The 25,357-nt window shown below is 50.4% G+C and overlaps 1 protein-coding gene across 3 annotated transcripts; it reads left to right on the forward strand.

Moving 5' to 3' along the window:
* Positions 1-704: 704 nt before the first annotated feature.
* On the forward strand, positions 705-23,335 carry LOC126988994 (SR-related and CTD-associated factor 4-like). Of its 3 annotated transcripts, none has more exons than XM_050847459.1 (17): positions 705-870; positions 5,163-5,291; positions 7,020-7,181; positions 7,609-7,938; positions 9,024-9,288; positions 10,028-10,253; positions 10,768-10,944; positions 11,533-11,770; positions 12,693-12,848; positions 13,532-13,724; positions 15,994-16,245; positions 16,381-16,611; positions 17,326-17,515; positions 17,854-18,188; positions 18,611-18,913; positions 19,132-19,317; positions 21,091-23,335. In XM_050847459.1, the coding sequence occupies exons 1-17, from the start codon at positions 841-843 to the stop codon at positions 23,097-23,099; spliced, it is 5,412 nt and encodes a 1,803-aa protein (XP_050703416.1). In that variant the 5' UTR covers positions 705-840; the 3' UTR covers positions 23,100-23,335. The 3 variants fall into 3 exon arrangements, with proteins under 3 accessions (XP_050703416.1, XP_050703417.1, XP_050703418.1); XM_050847460.1 differs by having other exon boundaries at positions 16,381-16,587; XM_050847461.1 differs by lacking the exon at positions 705-870 and adding an exon at positions 1,497-1,663.
* Positions 23,336-25,357: the final 2,022 nt, after the last annotated feature.

Raw genomic sequence — 25,357 nt, forward strand, 5'->3', positions numbered from 1 at the left:
GGAGGAGGAGGAGAAACATTAGGAAAGAATTAAGGAAAGGCAGGAGAAAATGGAGGAGGAGGAGGAAAAGTCTAATATATACTCAATTTATTCTTATTATTTATTATATTATCTTCCATTTTTTTCCTGTTTCGTCCAGTAAATCTTCCTCCTCCTCCTCTTATTTTTTCTCTTTTCTTAAATTAAGTTTCCTCCTCTTTAATTAATAGATAGATAAATAGATTACTACTACTACTATTATTACTTCTACTATTACTACTACTACTACCACTACTACTACTACTACTACTACTACTACTATTACTACTAGGCTACTACTACTACTACTACTACTATTACTATTCAAAATATAACACATAGGCCTTTGCCGGCATGGTCTTGGCCTCGGCCTGGGTCTCGGCCAAGCTCATAATAAAGAATCGAGTCTAATTAATAAGGGATTGAGTCTTGTTAAGTGCGCATCGAATCATCCATAGCGATGCTCTTTTGTTTAGGAGTCCACGCGGGTCAGAGGAGGCGGAGGAGAGCCAAGACCGAGACCAAGAGGTAGAATAACAACCAAGAGGAGACGGGAACCAAGAGGAACCAAGAACTAAGAGGAATCAAGACCAATTAGAACCATAGCCGAGGGTCAGTCCCCTGTGACATCAAGATCAATAAGAACCAGGAACCGAAAATGGCAGCCAAGACCGAGACCAAATTCCCCTGTGACACCCAGATCAAGTTCAAGCTCACGTCGTCTATAGTCCAGCGGCTCCAAACATGGCGGCCAGTGATGCCGGAGTGTATATTTAATTATTTTGTGTTTTTAAGCCTCCTGGAGCGCGTGGAGCCGCCGCCATGGACGCCGTCAAGTCCTTCAACGCGGAGGTAATATAAAACACTAGGGAAAAGGGGAGATAAAGGGCCAGAAAGGGGAGAAATAAGGGTTTAGCGGGGACTTTAGCGGGCCCTTAACTGGAGGCTGGGAATTCAAGCGTGTGTGTGTATGTGCGTGTTTGTGTGTGCGTATGTGCGTTTGTGTGCGTGTATGTGTGTTTGTGTGCGTGGGGGAGGGCCTGTGTGCGTGTATGTGCGTTTGTGTACGTGTGTGCGTGTGCATATGCGCGCTTGTATGTGTGTTTGTGTGTGTGTATGTGCGTTTGTGTGCGTGTGGAAGGGCCTATGTGCGTTTGTGTGCGTGTGGGAGAGCCTATGTGCGTGTGTGTGTACGTGGGGGAATGTTCATGTACGTGTGTGTGTGCGTTCGTATATGTTTGTGTGCGTGGAGAATGGTTTGTGTGTATGTATGTGCGTTTGTGTGCGTGTGGGAGGGCCTGTGTGCGTTTGTGTACGTGGGGGAGTGCTCATGTGCGTGTGTGTGTACGTGTGTGCGTGTGACGAGGGGATGCTGGGGCCGGCTATGTGCGTGGGGGAGGGCGTGTGTGTATTTGTGTGCGTGGGGGAGAGCTTATGTGCGTGTGTGTGTACATGTGTGCGTGTGTGTACCAAGGTGTCTTTCACAGGGAGGTGGGTGTGATTCTAGAGAAATACTGTTGGGCATGTATGTGTGCGTGTGTGTGCGTTGGGGAGAGTGTGTGTATTTGTGTGCGTGTGAAAGTGCTCATGTGCGTATATGGATGAGCGTGTGCGCATAAACTTCATATAGCAGTAAGATTTCAAGGTGGGTGTAATTCTAGAGTAATTATGTGTTAGGCATATCTACCTCCCTCATGCTTCTTATATGAACCCAGCATTAATATATGGTGTAATATGTGGGTGAAATGGGTGTAATATATGGGTGAAATGGGTGTAATATGGGTGAAATGGGTATAATATGTGTGAAATGGGTTTAATCTGAGGGTACATGGCTTTTAAAACTACCCGTGGACATACTAACACAACCTCTATCAAAGCCTCGTCAAATATGTGTGTGTGTGTGTGTGTGTGTGTGTGTGTGTGTGTGTGTGTGTGTCCTGAAATGTTTGAAAATGTTAGCCCAGAGCAGTGATGTGTGTGTGTGTGTGTATGTGTGTGTGTGTGTGTGTGAGTTGTATAGCAGAGTTAAGCAAGGTATGATTAACATTGGTATTGTTGAGGAGAGGGTAGCCTACTAATTTTAACTAGGTAGTAGTGTTTCTTAACCCCTTCAACACTAGGACGCGTATCCTGCATCCTTGCGTGCCCCGTACCATATCCGAGGACGTGCAAACTGTGTCCTGGCTCGTTTTAGCCAATATACGAGTTATTTTAACAATATGCTTTTATCTCAAAGTTATCAATTCATTTATGTTTCTTTATGTGCACCATTTAATTCTGCATGTTTTCATATATAATACATGATGATTGTGTTGAGTTTATGGCTGAAAACTTATTATATTCAATAGCGACATTTGAAATTTGGCGCAGCGCTGTTTTGGCCCGGCCGTAGTGAAGGGGTTAAAACTACCCGTAGCAATACTAACAACAACCTCCACCCAAAGCCTCGTCGAATCTGTGTGTGTGTGTGTGTGTGTGTGTGTGTGTGTGTGTGAGCCCAAAATGTTTGAGAAAATTGGCCCAGAGCAATGATGTGTGTGTGTGTGTGTGTGTGTGTGTGTGAGCCCAAAATGTTTGAGAAAATTGGCCCAGAGCAATGATGTGTGTGTGTGTGTGTGTGTGTGTTTTATAGCAGAGTTGAGCAAGATATGTTTAACATGGGGATTATTGATGAGAGGGTAGCCTGTTAATTTTAAGGGGTCTGTTTCAAGGGTTTACCTCCAAAAGATCGATTTCTGCGAAAAAATTCCGTAGAATTATAGAAAGCTGGGCCTTTTTATTAACATAGATAAATTGGGTCGCAAAAAATGTTTTATTGCCCGTATTTACTGCGCCAGCGCGTCTCAGAGCGCTGAGCCCTCATGTGCGTACGTGTGGTATTCCGTGTGATGCTCTGCTTCCTCACACGTCTCAGCTATCAACCTGCCTTTGTCACGCGTGGGGTATGCAGCATTTCCCTGCAGAAATCTCGCAGTATTGTTCATAAACATGCTACGACCCTCTAAGAAGGCCCAGAAGAGGAGAGAATGTGCTATAGCTGCCAGGAGGAGGCAGCCAGGGACACGAGGAACCTCTACAGCCACTACAACATCCCAGCCTGGTGTTGGGGGCAGCTGGCACCTCCTGATACTCCTGTCAAAAATGGACATCCTTGTAAAAGAAGGGTTCTGGATGCCTGGGAGTAATACTTGGTGCAGGAAACTCTCCAAGACCTGCACAGCCTCCAGCACCGGTCACACAGAGTGATAGAGATCACCATTTAGACAAGTGTCTTTTTCTCCATTCTTAAGTTGCTCGCACACAATGCAAAACTACTTCAAAAGTTCTCAATGTATCAAAAAAGTTTTTTCACCAAAAGAAAGAGCGTTAAAAGATGTAAATTCCGAAGCCAAATTTTTGCTCTATATCTTCAAACTTGCGTAAATTATGAATTTCACTGTAGGATTTTTTTGGGGGAAAAAATATATAAAATTATTTTTTTCCTGACTTTTATATATCTTATCAAAAAAATTTGTCTTCCAAATGCAAACAATACAATGTTGTATACAGTGTTAGGAAACCATGTCAATTGGATAAAAACTGTACGACTAGTTATGATTTTTTTTAAAGGTGGAAAAACTGAAAAAAATATTCTACAAATTCTGCCGTAAATTGCACAGACCCACCTCGGAACAACCCCAATTAACATATAATTAAATAATAATAATAATAATAATTGGCCTAAAAATAAAAATAGTTAATTATCAGTGAAACGGATACCTTAAGACTCTGCCTATTTCTGTACAAAATGTGATGCTGTTTATTACGGAATTACTGTTTTCTCCGGACACCACTGAATGACTGACTTCTCAATGCCTGTTGTGTCCCGCCGCTGCAGCCGCAAAATAGCTCTCAGAGAGGTTCAACTTGCTTACTGTTTCCATATTTCACTCACTGCACAGCTCACAAAGATCACAAGTGGACAAACCAGAACAAAACCAGGCAAATTAATGTTTTTCCTGCTGTGTGTTCCCCCAGGGTGCATGCGTATTGAATAGCAGGGACACTTGTTTCTGTGAGGAGGTATTTCTCGCAACACTGCCCCGCGTACAATGGACTACCACTGCCCTGTCCTGTGCTGCGCTGTCTATTACCGCTGCCCCACGCTGCACGCCAAGTAGATTTAAACTAGCCAAACCTAACATTATTTAACCTGATCGACCTGATTGATTGATTTGCCCTTTGGAAAGAGTTGATGTGAATGGTGGAATCATCTAAGGGTCACATTCAGCTCCCAAGTACACATATTTGACAAGGCTTTCATAGGAGTTTGTTGTGGGCATTTCCAGGGGTAGTTTTATGACCCTGGTGGTAGTGTGACCCTTCCTCTGTACCATGAACCTAAAGAAACACACATTTGACAAGGCTTTCATAGGAGTTTGTTGTGGGCATTTCCAGGGGTAGTTTCATGACCCTGGTGGTAGTGTGACCCTTCCTCTGTACTGTGACCCTAAAGAAACACACATTTAACAAGGTTTTCATTGGAGTTTGTGAGCATTTCCAGGGGTAGTTTCGTGACCCTGGTGGTAGTGTGACCCTTCCTCTGTACCGTGAACCTAAAGAAACACACATTTAACAAGGCTTTCATAGGAGGTTGTGTGCATTCCCAGGGGTAGTTTTATGACCCTGGTGGTAGTGTGACCCTTCCTCTGTACCGTGAACCTAAAGAAACACACATTTAACAAGGCTTTCATAGGAGTTTAATACATTCCCAGCGGTAGCTTTATGACCCTGGTGGTAGTGTGACCCTTCCTCTGTACTGTGACATGAACCTAAAGAAACACACATTTAACAAGGCTTTCATAGGAGTTTGTGGGGGGCATTTCCAGGGGTAGTTTCATGACCCTGGTGGTAGTGTGACCCTTCCTCTGTACCGTGAACCTAAAGAAACACACATTTAACAAGGCTTTCATAGGAGGTTGTGTGCATTTCCAGGGGTAGTTTCATGACCCTGGTGGTAGTGTGACCCTTCCTCTGTACCGTGAACCTAAAAAAATACACATTTAACAAGGCTTTCATACGAGGTTGTGTGCCTTTCCAGGGGTAGTTTCATGACCCTGGTGGTAGTGTGACCCTTCCTCTGTAACTCACCTCTCCCCCAACAGTTGGCGGGCCTGTACGAGTGCAAGCCGCCAATCTCCAAGGCCAAGATGACGGCCATAACCAAGGGCGCCATAAGGGCCATAAAATTCTACAAGCATGTGGTTCAGAGCGTCGAGAAGTTCATACAGAAGGTGAGGATAATGGTGTTGTATTGTTAAGTGTGTATGTAGCCTGTGTGTTTATTATTTACTGGGTTATTGATGTATTTTAGAAGGGAGGGAGAGGGGGAAGGAAGGGAAGGAAAGGAAGGGTTATTGATGTATTTTAGAAGGGGGGAAGGAAGGGAAGGAAGGAGGGGTTATTGATGTATTTTAGAAGGGAGGAAGAGGAGGAAGGAGGGGAAGTAAAAGAGGGGTTATCGATGTACTAATCTCCCCATCTCCCCACTCTCTCCCCCCAGTACAAGATCTCCCCTATCTCTCTTACTTCCTGCAATATATCCCTTCTCCTCCTCCTCCTCCTCCTCCTCCTCTGTCTCCCATCTCCTCCCCATGCACTAATCTCCCCATCTCTCCCTAGTACAAGATCTCCCATACCATCGACAACAATATAATCCCTTCTCCTCCTCCTCCTCCTCTTCCTCCCTTCTTCCTATCCTCCCCATCTCCTCCCCATGCATTAATCTCCCCATCTCCCCTTTCTCTCCCTAGTACAAGATCTCCCATACCATCTACAACAATATAATCCCTTCTCCTCCTCCTCCTCTTCCTCCCTTCTTCCTATCCTCCCATCTCCTCCCCATGCATTAATCTCCCCATCTCCTCCCCATGCATTAATCTCCCCATCTCCCCTCTCTCTCTCCCTAGTACAAGATCTCCCATACCATCTACAACAATATAATCCCTTCTCCTCCTCCTCCTCCTTCTCTCTCCTTCTTCCTATCCTCCCCATCTCCTCCCCATGCATTAATCTCCCCATCTCCCCTTTCTCTCCCCAGTACAAAACCTCCCATATCCACTCTCTCTTACTTTCTACAATATATCCCTTCTCCTCCTCCTCCTCCTCCTCTGTTTCATCATCTTCCTATCCTCCCCATGCACTAATCTCCCCATCTCCCCTCTCTCTCTCCCTAGTACAAGATCTCCCATACCATCTACAACAATATAATCCCTTCTCCTCCTCCTCCTCCTCCTCTGTTTCATCATCTTCCTATCCTCCCCATGCCTTAATCTCCCCATCTCCCCTCTCTCTCTCCCTAGTACAAGATCTCCCATACCATCTACAACAATATAATCCCTTCTCCTCCTCCTCCTTCTCTCTCTCCTTCTTCCTATCCTCCCCATCTCCTCCCCATGCATTAATCTCCCCATCTCCCCTCTCTCTCTCCCCAGTACAAGATCTCCCATACCATCTACAACAATATAATCCCTTCTCCTCCTCCTCCTCCTCCTCTCTCCTTCTTCCTATCCTCCCATCTCCTCCCCATGCATTAATCTCCCCATCTCCCCTCTCTCTCTCCCTAGTACAAGATCTCCCATACCATCTACAACAATATAATCCCTTCTCCTCCTCCTCCTCCTCCTCTTCCTCCCTTCTTCCTATCCTCCCCATCTCCTCCCCATGCATTAATCTCCCCATCTCCCCTCTCTCTCTCCCTAGTACAAGATCTCCCATACCATCTACAACAATATAATCCCTTCTCCTCCTCCTCCTTCTCTCTCTCCTTCTTCCTATCCTCCCCATCTCCTCCCCATGCATTAATCTCCCCATCTCCCCTCTCTCTCTCCCTAGTACAAGATCTCCCATACCATCTACAACAATATAATCCCTTCTCCTCCTCCTCCTCTCTCTCCTTCTTCATCCTCCCCATCTCCTCCCCATGCATTAATCTCCCCATCTCCCCTCTCTCTCCCCCCCAGTGCAAAACCGAGTACAAGATCCCGGGCCTGTACGTAATAGACAGCATTGTAAGGCAGAGCAGACACCAGTTCGGCATTGAGAAAGATGTGTTCGCGCCCCGTTTTGCAAAGAATATCCTGGTGACCTTCTTCTACCTGTTCAAGTGCCCCCAGGAGGATAAGGTCAGTGGTGGTGGTGGTGGTGGTGGTGGTAGTGGTTATGGTGGTTTTGGTGGTTGTGGTGGTGGTCGTGGTTGTGATATCTGGTTTTGTGTTATAATTTCTCTCGCTCTTTTTCGCTCTCTCTCTCTCTCTCTCTCTCTTGTTTTCTCTCTCAAATTCGCTCTTTTTAATTCTCTCTCATGATTCTCCTCTCGCTCTTTCTCTCTCTCTCTCTCTCTCTCTCTCTCTCTCTCTCTCTCTCTCTCTCTCTCTCTCTCTCTCTCTCTCTCTCTCTCTCTCTCTCTCTCTCTCTCTCTCTCTCTCTCTCTCTCTCTCTCTCTCAAATTCTCTCTTTTTTTACAATTTCTCATATTCTCTCTCTATCTATCTATCTATCTATATATCTATTAATTATATTCTCCCCCTCCCCCCCTCCTTCCCCCCCCAGAGCAAGGTCATACGTGTCTTGAACCTGTGGCAGAAGAACCAGGTCTTCGCCGAGGAGGTCATCCAGCCTCTCTTTGACCTGGCCGACCCCAACCACCCCATTCAGAAGGAGGTCACCCTGCAGATCACCCAGAAGGCCTCCAAAGCCAAGACCCATCACCCGCACCAATCCGGCGACCACCCCCAGGGCACCCCGGGTCAAGGAGGGGGCGGTGGGGGTGGCGGGGGGGGGCGCGGCGGCCCCCAGGACGGCGGGATGGGTGGGCCGCCCCCCGGAAGCCTCACCCCTCAGATGGATGATGGGCGAATGGGTCATGGGGTCGGACAGCAGGTGAGTTTGTGTGTGTGTGTGTGTGTGTGTGTGTGTGTGTGTGTGTGTGTGTGTGTGTGTGTGTGTATGTGACCTTCTCTTCCTTCCTTCCTTCTCTTCTCTCCTTCTCTCCACCTCCTTCCTTCCTCCTTCCCTTCCTTCCTTCTCTCCTCCCTTCCTCCTTCCTTCCTTCTCTCCACCTCTTCCTTCCTTCCTTCTCTTCCCCTCCTCCTCCTCCTCTTCTACCTTCCTCCCTTTCCTCCTCTCTCCAACTCTGTCTCCTTCTCTCCTTTCTCCTCCCCTCTTTCCTCCTCCCTCCGTTTCCTCCTCCTTACCCCAATGAATCATCCTTACCTTGATATCCTTACCCATCAATGCCTGCTCCTCCTCCTCCTCCTCCTCCTCCTCCTCCTCCTCCTCCTCCTCTCCCTCCTTCCTCCCTTTCCTCCTTACCTTAACCTTACCTTGATATCTTTACCTATCAATGCCTTACCTAGCTGACCCCTTCCCCCCCTTCCTTACCCCAATGACCTTACCTATCAATGCCTGACCTAACTGACCCCCTCCCTCCCTCCTCCTTACCCCAATGACCCTACCTAACTGACCCCTCTCCCCTCCCCTCCTCCTTACCGCAATGACCTTACCTATCTGACCCCTCCCCCCTTCCCTCCTCCTTACCCCAATGACCTTACCTAACTGACCCCTCCCCCCTTCCCTCCTCCTTACCCCAATGACCTTACCTAACTGACCCTCCCCCTTCCTCCTCCTTACCCCACTGACCTTACCCATCACTGCCTTACCTAACTGACCCCTCTCCCCTTCCCTCCTCCTTACCCCAATGACCTTACCTAACTGACCCCTCCCCCCTTCCCTCCTCCTTACCCCAATGACCTTACCCATCACTGCCTTACCTAACTGACCCCTCTCCCCTTCCCTCCTCCTTACCCCAAGGACCTTACCTAACTGACCTCCCCTTCCCTCCTTACCCCAATGACCTTACCCATCACTGCCTTACCTAACTGACCCTCCCCTTCCCTCCTCCTTACCCCAATGATCTTACCCATCACTGCCTTACCTAACTGACCCCCCCCCCCCTTCCCCCCCAGCCCGTGCCAGTGACCAGCGTGTCAAGCCAGGTCATGAGTGCTGCTGTGACCAATCTTGACCCCAGCCTCATACAGCAGATTCAGCAGATCCTCATGAAGCAGCCAGCAGCAGCGGCGGCGGCGGCTGCGGCGGCTCAGCAGGACGATGGGGGAGCCGCCGCTGGTATGGCCGCCGCAGCCGCCGCCGCTGCTGCAGCCGCCGGTATGGTCCCCCCCAACGTGGATGAGGTCAAGTCACAAGGGATTCCCGGACTGGCGAATGCGGGTGAGTGGCGGCTGGCGGCTGTTCTTGTTATTTGTTTTATTATTATTATTATTATTATTATTATTATTATTATTATTATTATTATTTTTTCTATTCCCTTTCTTTAATTAATTGCATCTCTCTCTCTCTCTCTCTCTCTCTCTCTCTCTCTCTCTCTCTCTCTCTCTCTCTCTCTCAAATATTTCTCATTTTTATTATTATTATTATTATTACTATTATTATTATTATTATTATTATTATTATTTCCCACACATTTCCCAAACACATTTCCAGGTGGCGAGTGAAGCAACGCACCCCCTTCCATATGCTCCCAGTTACCCATCACTTACCACACCCATGTCATTCACCCATTTTACACCCATGTCATTCACCCATATCCTAAACCCGTTTCATATACCCATTTCATATACCCATTTCATCCATTTCCCATCCACATCACCCCCATATAAAAAACACCCATGTCACTCACCCATATCAAAAACACCCATGTCACTCACCCATATCATTCACTCATATCACTCACCCATATCAAAAACACCCATATCATTCACCCATATCACAAACACCCATATCATTCACCCATATCACAAACACCCATATCATTCACCCATATCACTCACCCATATCACTCACCCATATCAAAAACACCCATATCATTCACCCATATCAAAAACACACATATCATTCACCCATATCAAAAACACCCATATCACACTCACCCATATCCACCCATTTCCAGGTGACTACGATGGGCGATCGCTCCCCTTCCTAACTGTGGACACCTCCCAGCCTCCCCCTGGGTACCTGCCCCCCGCCCCGTACATGGGTGGAATGGCCCCCGCCCCCCCGCTGGCAGTGCCCCCCCCGGCCCTGGACTACAGCCAGGTTCACCCGCCCCCGGAGAAGCCGAAAAGCCCCAGGGAGGAAGGAGAGCATTCGGATGACTCGGATGACGTCAAAGAAATGTAAGTAATAGTAGTAGTAGTAGTGGTAGTAGTAGTAGTAGTAGTAGTGTGTGTGTGTGTTCAACCCCCTCCTCTTCCTTCCTCCTCCTCCTCCTCCTCCTCCTCCTCTCCCATGCTTACCCCAGCCTTGTGTAAAGTACCCTGGCTGAAATTATAAGGGAGACAGAGTAACAGTGGTAGGCCTGTATATATACACAAGTTGTTAGTGTTTGTGTGTTAAGGAACCTACCACTTACATTTGAAGAGGAGGAGGAGGAGGAGGAAGAAGAAGAAGAAGAAGAGGAGGAGGAGGAGGAGTTTTGTTTAATTTTGTGTGTTTTTTCCTCTTCCTCCTCCTCTCTCTCTCTCTCTCTCTCTCTCTTTCTCCTGTTTCTCTCTCTCTCTCTCTCTCTCTCTCTCTCTCTCTCTCTCTCTAGTGTAACTCCTCTCTCCCCTCCACACCCCCTTCCCCCATACTAACCCCCCCCTCTGCCCCCTACCCCCATACTGACCCCCCCCCCTCTCCTCCCCCCAGTCACCACGAGGACAGGGACTCAGAAAGACGGCGACGATCAAGGTCAAGATCGAGGTCAAGGTCAAGGCGAAGACGGCGGACCAGGTCAAGGTCGCGGTCGAGGTCACGGTCGCGCCACAGGAGGTCGCGCTCGAGGTCAAGAGGTCGGAGGTCGTCGTCGAGGTCGCGGAGGAGGAGGTAAGGAAGAAGAGGAGGAGGAGGGATGGAAAGGGAAGGAAGGGAAGGGAAGGAAGGAAGAGGAGGAGGAGGAGGAAGGAAGAGGAAGAAGAGAAGGAAGGAGGAGGAAGTAAGGAAATGATTGAAGAGGAGGAGGAGGAGGAAGGAAGGGAAGAAATGAAGAAGAGGAGGAGGAGGAGGAAATCTAAGGGAAGGAAAGGAAGGAAGAGGAGGAGGAGGAAGGAAGAAGAAGAAGAGGAGGAGGAGGAGGAAATCTAAGGGAAGGGAAGGAAAGGAAGGAAGAGGAGGAAGGAGGAGGAGGAAGAGGAAGAAGAGAAGGAAGGAGGAGGAATAAGGGAAGGAAGGAAGAGGAAGAAGAAGAGGAGGAAATCTAAGGAAAGGAAGAGAGAGAGGAGGAGGAAGAAGAGGAAGAGGAAGAAGGAGGAGGAGGAAGAGGTTGATGACATATATATTTTTTAATCTATAATTTATTTGCTTATTAATCTCTACTCGCTCTCTCTCTCTCTCTCTCTCTCTCTCTCTTTCCTTCCTTTCACTCCCTTCCCATCTATCTATCTATCTATCTATCTATCTATCTCCCCCAAACAGATCACGGTCCAGAGACAGAGACAGAGAAAGAGACAGGGACCGGAGAGACAGAGACCGGGACAGGGACCGGGACCGGGACAAGGAGAGGGAGAAGGAGAAGCTCGACCCGGAGAAAGAGCGAGAGCGGGAGCGAGAGCGAGAGAAAGAGAGAGAGAGAAAAAAGAGAGGCCTACCCCCAGTGAAGAAGGAACATCTGAGTGTCTGCTCAACAACGCTATGGGTCGGACATCTGTCGAAGGTGTGTTAGTGCGTTCGTTTGTGTGTGAGTTGTTTAGTGCTAAGTCCTGTGTATAGCGCCGGGAAGCTGTCCTGAGGGGGTGTCGCGGTTGGACCCAGTGCGTTGTAAGGCATGTGGATTTTATTTCGAGTATGCGTTCTGTGATTTACGAGTCTTGCTTGACCTATGCTGACCCCCTACACACAGTCACTCAGTTAACTTATACCAAAACATAACTTCTAAATCTTAATTCTTCTGCAAAGTGAACACCTTTCTTGAACGCTTTGGGATACTTAACCAGGTGTTTTGGGTTGTGTCTTGGGTCCCATGTTATGTTATGTGGTAATGGAGAAGCGTAGGTGAGGCTGTGCACAGACTCGGACTGAGGGGATGTGCATGGGTGACGGTCTGGTAGAACAGTGTTGTCTCTCACCCCAGGGCTACTTGGTGAGGCCAGCGGGAAATTTTAAAATCCTTAAAAAATCTTCTCTGACAGTCCATTTAAAACTGTAACTGTACTATTTGAGGGACAACTGTATTAACTGTGATATATTGATAGGAGCAATTTGTATATAGCAGGTCACTCATTCAATCTTCCTCCTTCCTCCTCCTCTTCTTCCTCCTCCTCTTCTTCCTCTTCCTCTTTCTTCTTCCTTGTTCTCCTCTTCTTCCTCCTCCTTGAATTTCTTTGTTTTCATTGCTGTTTCTTCCTCTCCTCCTCTTCCTCCTCCTCCTCCTCCTCTAATTTTATCTCTTCTCCTTCTTCTTAATATTCTCTGTTACTGTTGTCTTCTGCCTCCTCCTCCTCCTCCTCCTCCTCCTCTCTTCCTTCTCCTCCTCCTCCTCCTCATCTTCTAATTTTATCTCTTCTCCTCCTTAATTTTCTCTATTACTAATGTCTTCTGCCACCTCCTCCTCCTCCTCCTCCTCTCCTCCCCCACAGCTGGTCCATCAAGAAGAGCTCTCGGACACCTTCGGAGAGTACGGGGACATTGTAAGCATTGACCTCATACCACCGAGAGGCTGCGCATTTATCTGCATGAACCGACGTCAGGATGCGTCCCGGGCCCTCTCCAAGCTCAAGAACCACAAGATGCATGTATGTATAGAGGAGGAGGAGGAGGAGGAAGGGAAGGGAGGGAGAGAGAGGGAGATTGTGTGTGACTGTGTGTGTGTGTTTTCGAGAGAGGGAGAGTATGAGAAAGAGGGATTTTGTGTGTGTGTGTGTGTGTGTGTGTTTTCGAGAGAGGGAGAGTATGAGAAAGAGATTTTGTGAGTGTGTGTGTGTGTGTGTGTGTGTGTGTGAGAGAGAGAGAGCGAGAGAGAGAGAGAATGGGTCTGTATGTGTGTGTGTGTGTGTGTTTTCGAGAGAGGGAGTGTATGGGAAAGATTTTGTGAGTGTGTGTGTGTGTGTGTGTGTGTGTGTGTGTGTGTGTGTGAGAGAGCGAGAGAGAGAGAGACTGTGTCTGTATGTGTGTGTGTGTGTGTGTGTGTGTGTGTGTGTGTTTTCGAGAGAGGGAGTGTATCTGAAAGAGGGATTTTGTGTGTGTGTGTGTGTGTGTGTGTGCGTGTGTTAGACAGAGAGTGAGAGAGAGAGAGAGAGAATGGGTCTGTATGTATGTATGTGTGTGTGTGTGTGTGTGTGTGTGTGTGTAACAATATATTTACATTATTTAATTTATTTCCTTATTTTCTCTCCCTCCTTTCCTTCCCCTCTCTCTCTTTCTCTCCCCTTCCTCCTCACCCCTCTCTCTCTCTCCCATCACCCTTCTCACCCCACAGAACAAGGCCATCACCCTCGCATGGGCCCCCGGGAAGGGTGTGAAAGGCAAGGAGTTCAAGGATTACTGGGAGGTCGAGGTGGGCTGTTCCTACATACCCTTCCACAAGCTGGTGACCATGAGCAGCATCGACCTGGACAACCTGGAGGAAGGGGGGATGATTGACGAGGAGACGGTACCAGATTGGCTGAGAGGTGGGTGTTGGGGGGGAGGGGGGGAGGGACGGGTTTGTCAGGGATAGGATAGCTTTTACCCGTCCGCTGCGATTGGCACGGATTTGGCTTTCACTGGTAGCCTGGTAACATATAGTCTGGTCTTTCTCTGTGGTGGATAGTGGAGTGTTTCCCATGTGGTATTGGTGTGCTGGATATCCCTTCACTGGTAGCCTGGTAACATACACTCCCAGGTCTTTCTCTGTGGTGGATAGTGGAGTGTTTCCCATGTGGTATTGGTGTGCTGGATATCCCTTCACTGGTAGCCTGGTAACATACACTCCCAGGTCTTTCTCAGCCTCTGTGGTGGATAGTGGAGTGTTTCCCATGTGGTATTGGTGTGCTGGATATCCCTTCACTGGTAGCCTGGTAACATACACTCCCAGGTCTTTCTTTGCCTCTGTGGTGGATAGTGGAGTGTTTCCCATGTGGTATTGGTGTGCTGGATATCCCTTCACTGGTAGCCTGGTAACATACACTCTCGGGTCCTTCTCTGCCTCTGTGGTGGATAGTGGAGTGTTTCCCATGTGGTATTGGCGTGCAGAACTTTACATTTTTCTTCACTGAATTGTAGCAGCCACTTTTTGTTCCACTCCTGTAGCTTGGTGAGGTCATCTTGTAGGAAATCCACAGTCCAGGGGTCAACAGTTCATAGGATTCTGTGGAAGAGAAAATATTTTAAGGAGTCTACAAGAGGCCTATCAGTAGGTCTATACAAGGCAGCTCCTGTGACCCTAACCTTACCTGACCTCACTATCCATGACTTTATCCAATCTCTTCCTGAATGTATCGACAGTTTTGGCACTCACCACATGACTGCCAGGCCTGTTCCACTCACCCACGAGCATTGGTAAACCACTTCTTGCCTGTGTCCTTGTTGAATCTGAACTTATCTAACTTTGAAGAATAGAGGTGAGGGATTGGATGACTCTTGCAGGATATATTAGGATAACTTCAGTAGGGATTAGGATAGAGATAATGTGATAATTTTAACTTAACCTGCATTGCCTAGCTCATTTCCTGAATCCATTTCCCACCCATACACACCCATTTCCATAGCTGGGCACGATAACAGAAAACCTTATTCCCGATAACTGACAATGGATAACCGATATTCGTTAACTGGAGAGACAAATATAGGCGATAACCGATACCCGATATAAATCCACAATTCCGATATACTAGCCAGCGATAAGTCCGATAGGCGAAAACGATACTATATTGATATTTCAGATAAAAAACATAGATGAATTAAAATTTTCATTATCTGTATTTTATAAAACTTACTAAACCTGAAAACCACACGTTGAAACGCCTGAACCGTGGTGTGTTATTTGGCGTCCCCACCGTCTACTTACAAACACTGGTCTCTCGTGAACTGGCCCATCACTACTTGTTCACTTATTCTTACTAATCACCATCAACACTTTAACAGTCACTTCAGTAAAGCACTGGGAACCGGAAAACTGGCACTCACTACGTCACTCGAGGCGCAGCTGAGAGGCCACGCACCACACCACCACGTGATAACACAAGCCACCGTTCTCTGTTTACAACGGGATCACAAATTTCAGGCAGTGAATAATCATTTTTGGGCAAAGTTAAATGATTTTTCTCTTTGATATAGTGATTTTTGAGTCTAGCATAAAAAAAAATAAGCTAGTGTTTTAATGTTGTGATCTAAGTATGAAATCTCCTCACTGAAGATAATTCATACCCCAAAGTTTTTCATACAACACCGAGCGCCCGGGACACAGTAGGGAGGAGACGATGTTTTTTTTTCTGAGGCGGAAAAAAGTATCGATTATCACTATTTTGGATACAAAAGTAATGAAGATACCGATATATATATATATAAGTAGTGGATGGCCGATAACCCGATTTTGTTATCAGCAATAAAGTATCGTGATAACGCCCAGCTATGCCCATTTCCCACCCATATCATTCACCCATTTCTCACCCATTTCCACCCAACCCATTTCTTACTCCATTTCCCACCCATATCATTCACCCACTTCCACCCAACCCATTTCTTACAACATTTCCTACCCATATCATTCCCCATTTCCACACCCATTTCCACCCAACCCATTTCTTACTCCATTTCCCACCCATATCATTCACCCATTTCCATGCCCATTTCCACTCAACCCTTTTCTCACCCATTTCTTAAACCCCATTTCCCACCCATATCATTCACCCATTTCCACGCAACCCATTTCTTACCCCATTTTTTCTCCCATTCCCCCAGGACGATACGGGCTTGAAGGCGCCCCACCCCCCGGGCCGCCCCCAGGGTTCGTCCCCATCGCAGTCCCGCCGGGGCATCCACCCAACACCCGTAGCCAGGATATCGTCGCCCCGCTGCCCCCCATGCCCCCGCCCCCCGTGGAGAAGGGGCAGGATGTGTCAAGGGATGGCCCACCGCCCCCCATCCCCAACAACGCCCCGGGACTGCCCCCGAATATGCTGCCCCCGCCATTCGGTCTCCCCAACATGCCCCGTAAGTGTTCTGGGGTATTTCGGGGTCATTTCGGGGCATCAAGGGTGTGATTTTTTACCCATTTCTCTCTCTCTCTCTCTCTCTCTCTCTCTCTCTCCATTCCTTACTCACCCCTCCATCTCTCTCCCCCCCCAGCGCCCCAGGTTGGCCCTGGCCCTGGAGGAATGCCCCCGCTGCCCCAGGGGTTCGTGCCGCCCAACCTGCCCCCTATGGGAGTGCCGCCGCCCCTGGGTCTCCCCCCCTTGGGCGTGCACCCCCCTGTGTCATCCATCCTGGGCCAGCCCCTCATCGGGGCAATGCCCCCCCCAGTCAGCATGGCCAATATGCAAAACAGGGCCATGAGTAAGTACACATTCGCACATAAGAGTAAGTATGCACGCAGATACGCACATAGGGTGTTTTCAGTAGTGTCACCGACAAGTCAAGTTGTAAAGTTTTGTTTAGTGGGCGCAATATCTGTGGTCATATGCCGGAGAGAGACAGAAGGGGAAGGAATTATAGGAGAAGGGAAAGTTTTGTTTAGTGGGTGCAACACCTGTGGTCATATGCCAGAGAGAGACAGAAGGGGAAGTTTTGTTTAGTGGGCGCAACATCTGTGGTCATATGCCGGAGAGAGACGGAAGGGGAAAGAATTATAGGAGAAGGGAACAGACCCCAGGAGACGGGACACAACCCCTGATTAATACCTGGTACCCATTCACTGCTGGGTGGACAGGGGCGTAGGGTATCGGAAAAGCCGCCCAAATTTTTCCACTGTTGTTTGACTTGTCGGTGACACTGCTGAAAATGCCTATCATATAAACTTTATGTATGCCAAATTTCATGTACGCCAAAATTCATGTGTCCCAAAATTCATGTGCACCAAACTTCATGTACGCCAAATTTCATGTGTCCCAAAATTCATGTGCGGCAAACTTCATGTACGCCAAACTTCATGTATCCCAAAATTCATGTACGCTAAATTTCATGTGCACTAACCTTTATGTGCACCAAACTTCATGTGCGCCAAACTTCAAGTACGCCAAACTTCCCCCCCTTACCTAACTTCCACTAACCTCCCCTCCCCCCTTTCCTCCTCAGTGGGTCACGCCGGGGATCTCCAGAACAACCTCCCCAGTGCAGCCCCGCCAGCCACCACCATGGCCTCCAACACCAACGCTGGGGGCGGGGCGGGCGGGGCGGGGGGAGGGATGCCCCCGTTGCCCCCGTCGCATGACTCAAACGACATGGATATTGAAATGGAGGATGCTGTGGATAAGGCCGACATGGGGTGAGTATGGGGGAGGGGGAGGGTGTGATATGGGGGTGTATGGGTGATAGGGAAGGGGAAATGGGGGAATGGAAGGAAGAGGAAATAGGAATAAATTTAGAAATGGGGAAGGTTAAAAATGGAGAGATGGGAAATAGGAAAATAGGAAATGGGGGAAATATTAGAATAGGGAAATGGGGTAAGAAATGGGTGTTTTTCTCTAGTAATGGTAGAAATAAAAATTGCTATCATCTCTCTCTCTCTCTCTCTCTCTCTCTCTCTCTCTCTCTCTCTCTCTCTCTCCCCCCCCCTCTCTCTCTCTCTCTAACCCATTTTCTTTACCTCCCCCTGAAAACCAGCAAAGAGAACGGACTCCCCAGCAAAGAGAAGGACGACAGGGACCGGGGCGGGGCACCGGGGGAACGCCGCCGGGACCGCCCCTCCAGATTCGAGCGGCTCCTTGGCCCCGGAAGATCGCCCCCTATGCAGGAGGAGAAGATGGGGCTGGTGGAACGTCTGAGGAACATCGCTTCGGGCGGGGCAGCCGGGGCGGGCGGGGTTGAGCATGAGCCCCGGGACCGTTACGAGAGGGAGAGGAGGGAGAGAGACCACGAGAGGGAGAGGGAGAGAGTGGGGAGAGATTTGAGGGAGGAGAGAGGAGGAGTCGTGGAGAGAGAGAGAGGGAGAGATGGAGGTAAGTCTTGTGTGTGTGCGTATGTGTGTGTGTGTGTGTGTGTGTGTGTGTGTGTGTGTGTGTACTGAAAAATCCCTCATGATTATATGTTATTATTATTATTATTATTTATTTTATTTATTTTATTTTCTCTCCCTTTCCTCCATTTTCTCTCCCTCCTCCTCTTTCCTCCCCTCTTCCCTTTCCTCCTTTTTCTCTCCCTTTTCCTTCTCTTTCCTCTTCCTTTTCTCTCCGTCTTCTCTCCCTCTCCTCTTCCTTCTCTCCTCTTCCTTCTCTCCCTTCCCTTTTCTCTCCCTCTTCTCTCCCTTTTCTCTCCCTCTCCCTTTTCCCTCCCTCTTCCTTTTCTCTCCCTCTTCCTTCTCTCCCTTTTCTCTCCCTTCTCTTCCTTCCCTTTCCTCTCCCTTCCCTTTTCTCTCCCCCAGGGCGCTTCGACCCGGACGCCTTCTCGGGGCCACCCCCAGGGTTCCCCCAGGCTGGCCGAAACCCCGACGGTCCTCCGACCTTCCGCCCCGACGGCAGCGGCGGCGGCGGTCCCAACGGCCCCGTTGGCCCCGCGGCGTTCAACAACTTCGTCTCGGTCAACTTCGGACCTCCCGGGGCGGGGTCTGGTGGTCCCCCGGGGATGATGGGACGCCCCCCAGGTCCCCCACACACCCACACGGGGATGCGGGGCGATGGCTTCGGACCCATGGGAATCGGCATGATGTCGGGACACACGGGTCCAGGTGAGTGCCATGGCGGGGCGGGGCGGGGCACTGGGTGTGATACTAGTGGTAATATTAGTGTTAGAAATTCTTTTATTATTATTATTATTATTATTATTGTTATTATTATTATTATTATTATTATTATTATTATTATTATTATTATTGTTATTATTATTATTATTATTATTATTATTACTTCCTCCTGTAACTAACCTCCCCCCCTTTCTCCCCCCCAGGGTTCGGGCCCCGAGGGATGCACGGCCCCGGTGGGTTCCAGGGGCCCCGGGGTCTCTTGGGGCCTCCACCCATGAACATCGGATCGTTGATGGGGACACGACCCCCCCTGATGGGCGACCTCCCGGGGGGACCTGGGGGCGGCGGGGGCATGCGGGGCCCAGGTGGCATGCCGGGGCAGAGACCGGGTGAGTATAGGGGAGAGACGGGGCGGGGCTTGAAATATATGTGGACTCTCTCTCTCTCTCTCTCTTTGGTTAAAATCTCTCTCTTTCTCTAAGGTTAAAATTCTCTCTCTCTCTCTCTCTCTCTCTCTAAGGATAAAATTCTCTCTCTAAGGATAAAATCTCTCTTTAAGGTTAAAATTCTCTCTCTCTCTCTCTCTCTCTCTCAAGTTAAAATATACACTAATACAAAACATATACAATGAAATAATTAAATAGAAATATCAGTACAGTTAAAATAGCAAAGATAATTATTAAAAAAGACTAATATAATGAAGATACAAATTGATGTAATGGTGGAATTAAGAACAGGTTTAATGAGAATAAGTATTAATATTATGACTAAGAAAAATATGACTCAAGTCTTACAGTAATTAATAAATGATAAGTAATGACTGAAATAGACCTTAACAAACAATTAAGTAACTGATATAATGGTTAATATATTTGGTAACTAGCTTTTCCTCTTTATTAATTGTGTGTGTGTGTGTGTGTGTGTGTGTGTGTGTGTGTAATTAGGTTTCTGCCAGTTAACCCAGTAGCAGCGACGGGCCAAATTTGTGTCTTTACCGTGTAGCAGTGACGGGCCAAATTTGTGGCTTTACCGTGTAGCAGCGACGGGCCAAATTTGTGGCTTTACCGTGTAGCAGTGACGGGCCAAATTTGTGGCTTTACCGTGTAGCAGCGACGGGCCAAATTTGTGGCTTTACCGTGTAGCAGTGACGGGCCAAATTTGTGGCTTTACCGTGTAGCAGCGACGGGCCAAATTTGTGGCTTTACCGTGTAGCAGCGACGGGCCAAATTTGTGGCTTTACCGTGTAGCAGTGACGGGCCAAATTTGTGCCATGATATAAACCCCCCAAAAATAGATGATACATAATCTGATCACAAATGCTTTGATATGTATTATGAAATGGTTTGTGTGAGGGTGATTTTTTCTCATTTTTCTCGCTTGGAGGGACTCAAACAGTTAAACTTGCATTCTCTAGAAAGGCGAAGGGTGCGTGGAGACATGATCGAGGTTTATAAATGGATGAAGGGCTTTAATAAGGGAGACATTCATCAGGTTTTGTTGGTAAGAGAACCGGGTAGGACACGAAGTAATGGGTTTAAACTGGATAAATTCAGATTCAACAGGGACATAGGCAAAAATTGGTTTACTAACAGGGTGGTGGATGAGTGGAATAGGCTTAGCAGTCATGTGGTGAATGCCAATACAGTTGTCACATTAAAAAATAGATTAAATAAATTCATGGACAGCGATATTTGGTGGGGTTAGATACACGGGAGCTCAGGGTCAAAGGAGCGGCCTCTTGTAGACTCCTGCGTTCTTATGTTCTTATGTTCTTATTAAGAAACATGATCCCCGCTGCTACTGGGTTAAATATTCCCATGATTAATACTTTTAATTATCTTCCTCTAATCACTTGTTTACTCTCCATTTCATTAGCTGGTAATAGTCATGATATATTCCTAATGATTGATTGATTGAATTATGTTATAGTATTCATGGGATTATTTCCACTTCAATCAATTTTCTGTATGTTGGTTTGATGAGTCATGCAATATGGTTATCACTGCCTCGTGTGTGATGTTGGAGTGTTCAGGTAATTGATTTTTCCTTTCAGTTTGGTAACAATTAGGAGTGTACTGTGTGTGGGTGTGACACTTTTATGATGCCTGACCATTAGTGTGTGTGTGTGTGTGTGTGTTGCTGACGTGTGTGTTTGCCGGCAGGTCTGTGGATGGACGGCCCTGGTGGTCCCGGTGGTCCAGGTGGCCCCGGCCCCAGGTTCCAGGGCCACGATGTGCCCCACGGTGGGCGCGAGGGCCTGGGTGAGCGTCTGTGGGGCGAGCCGGAGCGGGGCCGCGAGGGTGAGCTGGAGCGCTTCAGGGAGGCTGCCGAGAGGGACAGGGAGCGCCTGCCCCGGGATGACGACCGGGGCCCCCGGGACATGGACCATGGCATGGACCGGGGCATGGATGAGCGGGGACTGGATGAGCGATCCCGGGACAGGCCCAGGGAGGAGCGGCCCCGCGACGATCGGGGCCGAGACGACCGCCAGCGCAACGACCGCTTCAGGGACGACCGGCCCCGGGACGACCTGCGGGGTGACCGGGGCCGCGATGACCGCCGGGACGACCGGGGCGGTGGCCGAGACGACCGGCCCCGCGGCGGCGACCGCTACAGAGACAGCCGCTCCCGGGACGAGCGGCCCCGCGATGACCGGGGCAGCAGCGGCCGGGATGAACGGCGGGACAGCCGGGGCCGGGACGGGCGGGAGGACCGGCCGCCCCGAGAGGAGCGTCCGTGGGAGGCCAAGGGGCGCGAGGCAGAGCAGCAGCAGCAGCAGCAGCAGCCGCCACCACCGCAGCCGTCCCCGGCGGGGCGGCGGCGCGAGGAGCGGCGGCCGTGGGAGAAGTCCCGGTGGGCGCCACGCGAGGAGGCGGTGGTGGAGGTTGGCGACGACCCCTCGGGGGGCTGGGACACCTGGGCACAGCGCTCCACCCTGCCTACCCCGCCCCTCGCCCCAGGAACAGGCTCCGGACCTGGCCCTGGCCCCGGGCCCCACCAGCACCCCAGGGAACCACTGCTCCCCAGGGGGCCAGACCCCACTCCCATGGACACCCACAAGGAGCCCCAGCAGCAGCAGGAGGGTGAGGGCGGGGGTGGCCCCAGCCCCGACCACCAGCCAGACCAAGACAAGGCTGTGGCCCCGCCGGGGGAGGGCCTAACGCAGGGCGGCGGCTCCCCCAAAGACCCCGAGGCTGTGGCACCAACCCCCGCTGAGGAGGAGGCGGGGCCAGGGCCGGGGCAGGACACAGCTGCCCCGGACAAGGAGGTGGCCAGCCCCGGGAAGGAGAGGGACCTGTACGACCCCTTCACCACTGCCGCCAAGGACGACCAGGCTGCCCCGGCTGCCCCGCCCCAGCAGCCTGACAGGGAGGCCTCCCTCCCTCCCCAGACCCTGGAGGCCCTACAGGAGGCAGCCCCGGAGGCGGAGGCCCCAGCAGCACACACTTCCCCCGCCCAGCCTGCCCCAGAGGCCTCACCGCCCCGGCCGGCCTGCCCCTCACCCAGCCCCGCCATGCAGGCCTCCCCCCCACAAGACTCCCCGCCTCCGGCTTCCCCGCCCCAGACTGTTCCCCAAGCAGACTCCCCGCCCCAGCCAGCCCCGCAGGATTCCCCTCCCAGACCGGACATGCAAGACTCCCCGCCCCGACCGGTCATGCAGGATTCCCCGCCCCGGCCTGCCATGCAGGATTCCCCGCCCCAGGAGTGTCCTCAGGACTCTCCACCCCACACAGTCCCACAGGACTCCCCGCCCCGGTTGGCCTCCCCGCCCCGCCAAGCCTCCCCTCCATCGGCCATGGTGAGAGAGGAGCCTTGCCCTGGGTCCCCCATGGGGTCCCCCGGGGGGCCAGAGCCCGTGGACTTTCCCCGGGACGAGGAGATGGCCCCGGCCGTGCCTGAAATCCCGGAGGTGCCCCGGGCTGCCCCGGTGGAGGCGGCCATGGAGATGGAGGAGCGGTTCGAGGAGGAGGCCCCCATGGAGGCCCAGGAGGCCGGGGCAGACATGAGCCCCATGAGTGACAACGGGGCGGGGCATGGCGGGGCCTATGCCGACGGTGACGGCCGTCCCAATGAGGGCACGGAGGACAGCGGGGCGGAGGAGGACGGCTCCCCCGCCCCGGAGGAAGAGGACGGGGCTGGCAGCGGCGGCGGCCCCATGAACGAGGACTAGTGGCGCGTGTGAGGGCGGGGCGGGGCAAGTGTTCCTGTGGACAGTGGCGGGGCAGTGGTGTGTGTGGACCCCAGGCAGGCAGAAAGACGGCCCCGCGGGGCGGTGACTCATTACCTCGTGGCTGTGACCCCCGCAACACACAGACACACAGACACACTCGCCGGGTGTTGCAGGATATTTTTAACACTTCCAAGACGACGGCGACGTTTTAAATAAATTTTAGACATTTTTCTAAAGCTGGCCCATTTCATTTGTCCAGAGGGAGAGAGAGAGAGAGAGGGAGAGAGGGAGAGCACCCTTGACGGCAGGCAACCACCAGCGCTGCCGAGCCAAGTAACATATTCCTGGTCATGTGATGTGAGCTTTGGTGTCATGAGGTCAGCCAGCCAGCCAGTTAGTCAGTCACCCAGTCAGTCAGTCAGCCCAAGAGGTCATGTCAGTTCGCTAAGGTTTACAGGTCAGCTAGAGGTCAGTGCTGCCGAGGTCACACTTTGCAGGACCAATGTTTCCCTTCCTCGGTCGGCAGCCAAAAAATAATTCCCCGAGTCTCCCAAAACAAAGTATTCAAAGAGTGTGAAGGAAAGCATCGCGCCGAGGACCCGCGGTAATTGAGTCACAAGGAAAAAAAAAAAAGTTACGCGTCAGAGTGTTTGTAGATGTGAAGAGGAAGGAAGGTAGGTGACGCACGCACGCACGCACACACGCCCCAGGAGCGCCACAGCCGCCACCGCCGCCGCCGCAGGGATCATGCGTGGCCACTCAAACGTAGTGTGTCATGCAAGGTACGGTACACCTATGCCATCAACAGACTGACAGACGATACCCATGCGTGTGTACCCCACACCCACCCATGCCCTCCCCTCCCCTCCCTCCCCCAGCCTTCCCCTCCCCCTCCACCCACAAATATGTCCAGATGAAACTTTTTTTGTATAAGTGTACAGTGCAACACCACCGCCACCACCACCACCACCACCACCACCGTCACCACCGTCACCACCACCACCAGCCTGCCCGCCGGCCTGTCAGTGGACTGAAAAAAAGTGTTGAATTTTTGCCAGGAAGGATTTGACAGCCCTGGCCGCCATGTGTTGGTGACTGGCTGCCATTCAGTCACTGTCTTAACCTTGCACACAACTGCCTGCCACTTCCACCACCACTACCACTGCTGCTGCAGGGCTGTGCCCAGGGGGGATGGGGAGTCAGGGGGTCGGATGACCCTCCCTCTGCTCAAAGGTCCACTTTCTTAAGAGTAAAAATGAAAAACTGTGACAAGTCACAGTTTTTCATTTTGTCATCAGGAAAATGCAACAGAAATGTCAATTTTTGCAAAATCCCAAGCCATCAGCTGGCTCCCCTGTCACCTGGCCTCTTCCGGCGGCCACAGTGGTCCACACTTAGTGGAAAAGACCCTCCTTGTACTTGCCTGGGTACAGCCCTGCACTGCTGCTACTTCTACTACTCCTACACTTCACCTCCAGCTTGTGGCAGCACCCCAGGCTGCAAGTGTGAGCCCGGTGCTGCTTGGACACACTTGAGGCAGTGACACACTCACGGGTTGTCTCAACACTGCAAGTTTTGGTCATGTCTTCAGGGGACCTGGTGACCCTGCCACTCAGGCAGGACACAAGGCAGGGTTTCCTCACTGCATTGGTGCAGTGTGTCCAGGAACTTTAAGTCAGTGGTTTTTAAATAGGGTGTGTGCCCCCCGAGGGGGTGGTAGTAATTACTAAATGGAGAGCAAGCCCCGGAGGAAGGTTGGAATGTTTGTGGTTGATTTACCATTACCTTGACAACACTATCACGTAGTGACAAACTTAACAAAACTCCAAAATTATTATCTTGAGTAACTAGTTTTCTAAAGTTTACTTTGCCTTGCCAGTGTTTGATAAATCTCAAGAGGAATTTTCTGTACATGCAAGGGCAGTGCAGGGAAGGGCTGAGGAAGCACTGCTGGGCTACATTACCAGGAAGGAAGGGAAGGGAAGGAGGCGGCAGGATGAACTTTTGACAGATTTTTGGGGCTGGAGGGCATCACAGGGTCATCACTTGAGGGGGAGGGAAGTGAGTGGAGCAAGTATGTGCAGGCGGGGAATTTATTTGTAGTTAAGCACTTTAGGGGCATCGAGGGCCATATAGAAACTATTGGGGGGGGGGGGCATGGCTCCCCTATCACCCCCAAAATTATCACCCAGGACATAAGTGAGCGAGAGAGACTTGAAGTAACAATCTATATCGTGCAAGAGATCAGATTCTATGCC

This window comes from Eriocheir sinensis, unplaced genomic scaffold (genome assembly GCF_024679095.1).
Source record: "Eriocheir sinensis breed Jianghai 21 unplaced genomic scaffold, ASM2467909v1 Scaffold103, whole genome shotgun sequence".
Classification (NCBI taxonomy): domain Eukaryota; kingdom Metazoa; phylum Arthropoda; class Malacostraca; order Decapoda; family Varunidae; genus Eriocheir; species Eriocheir sinensis.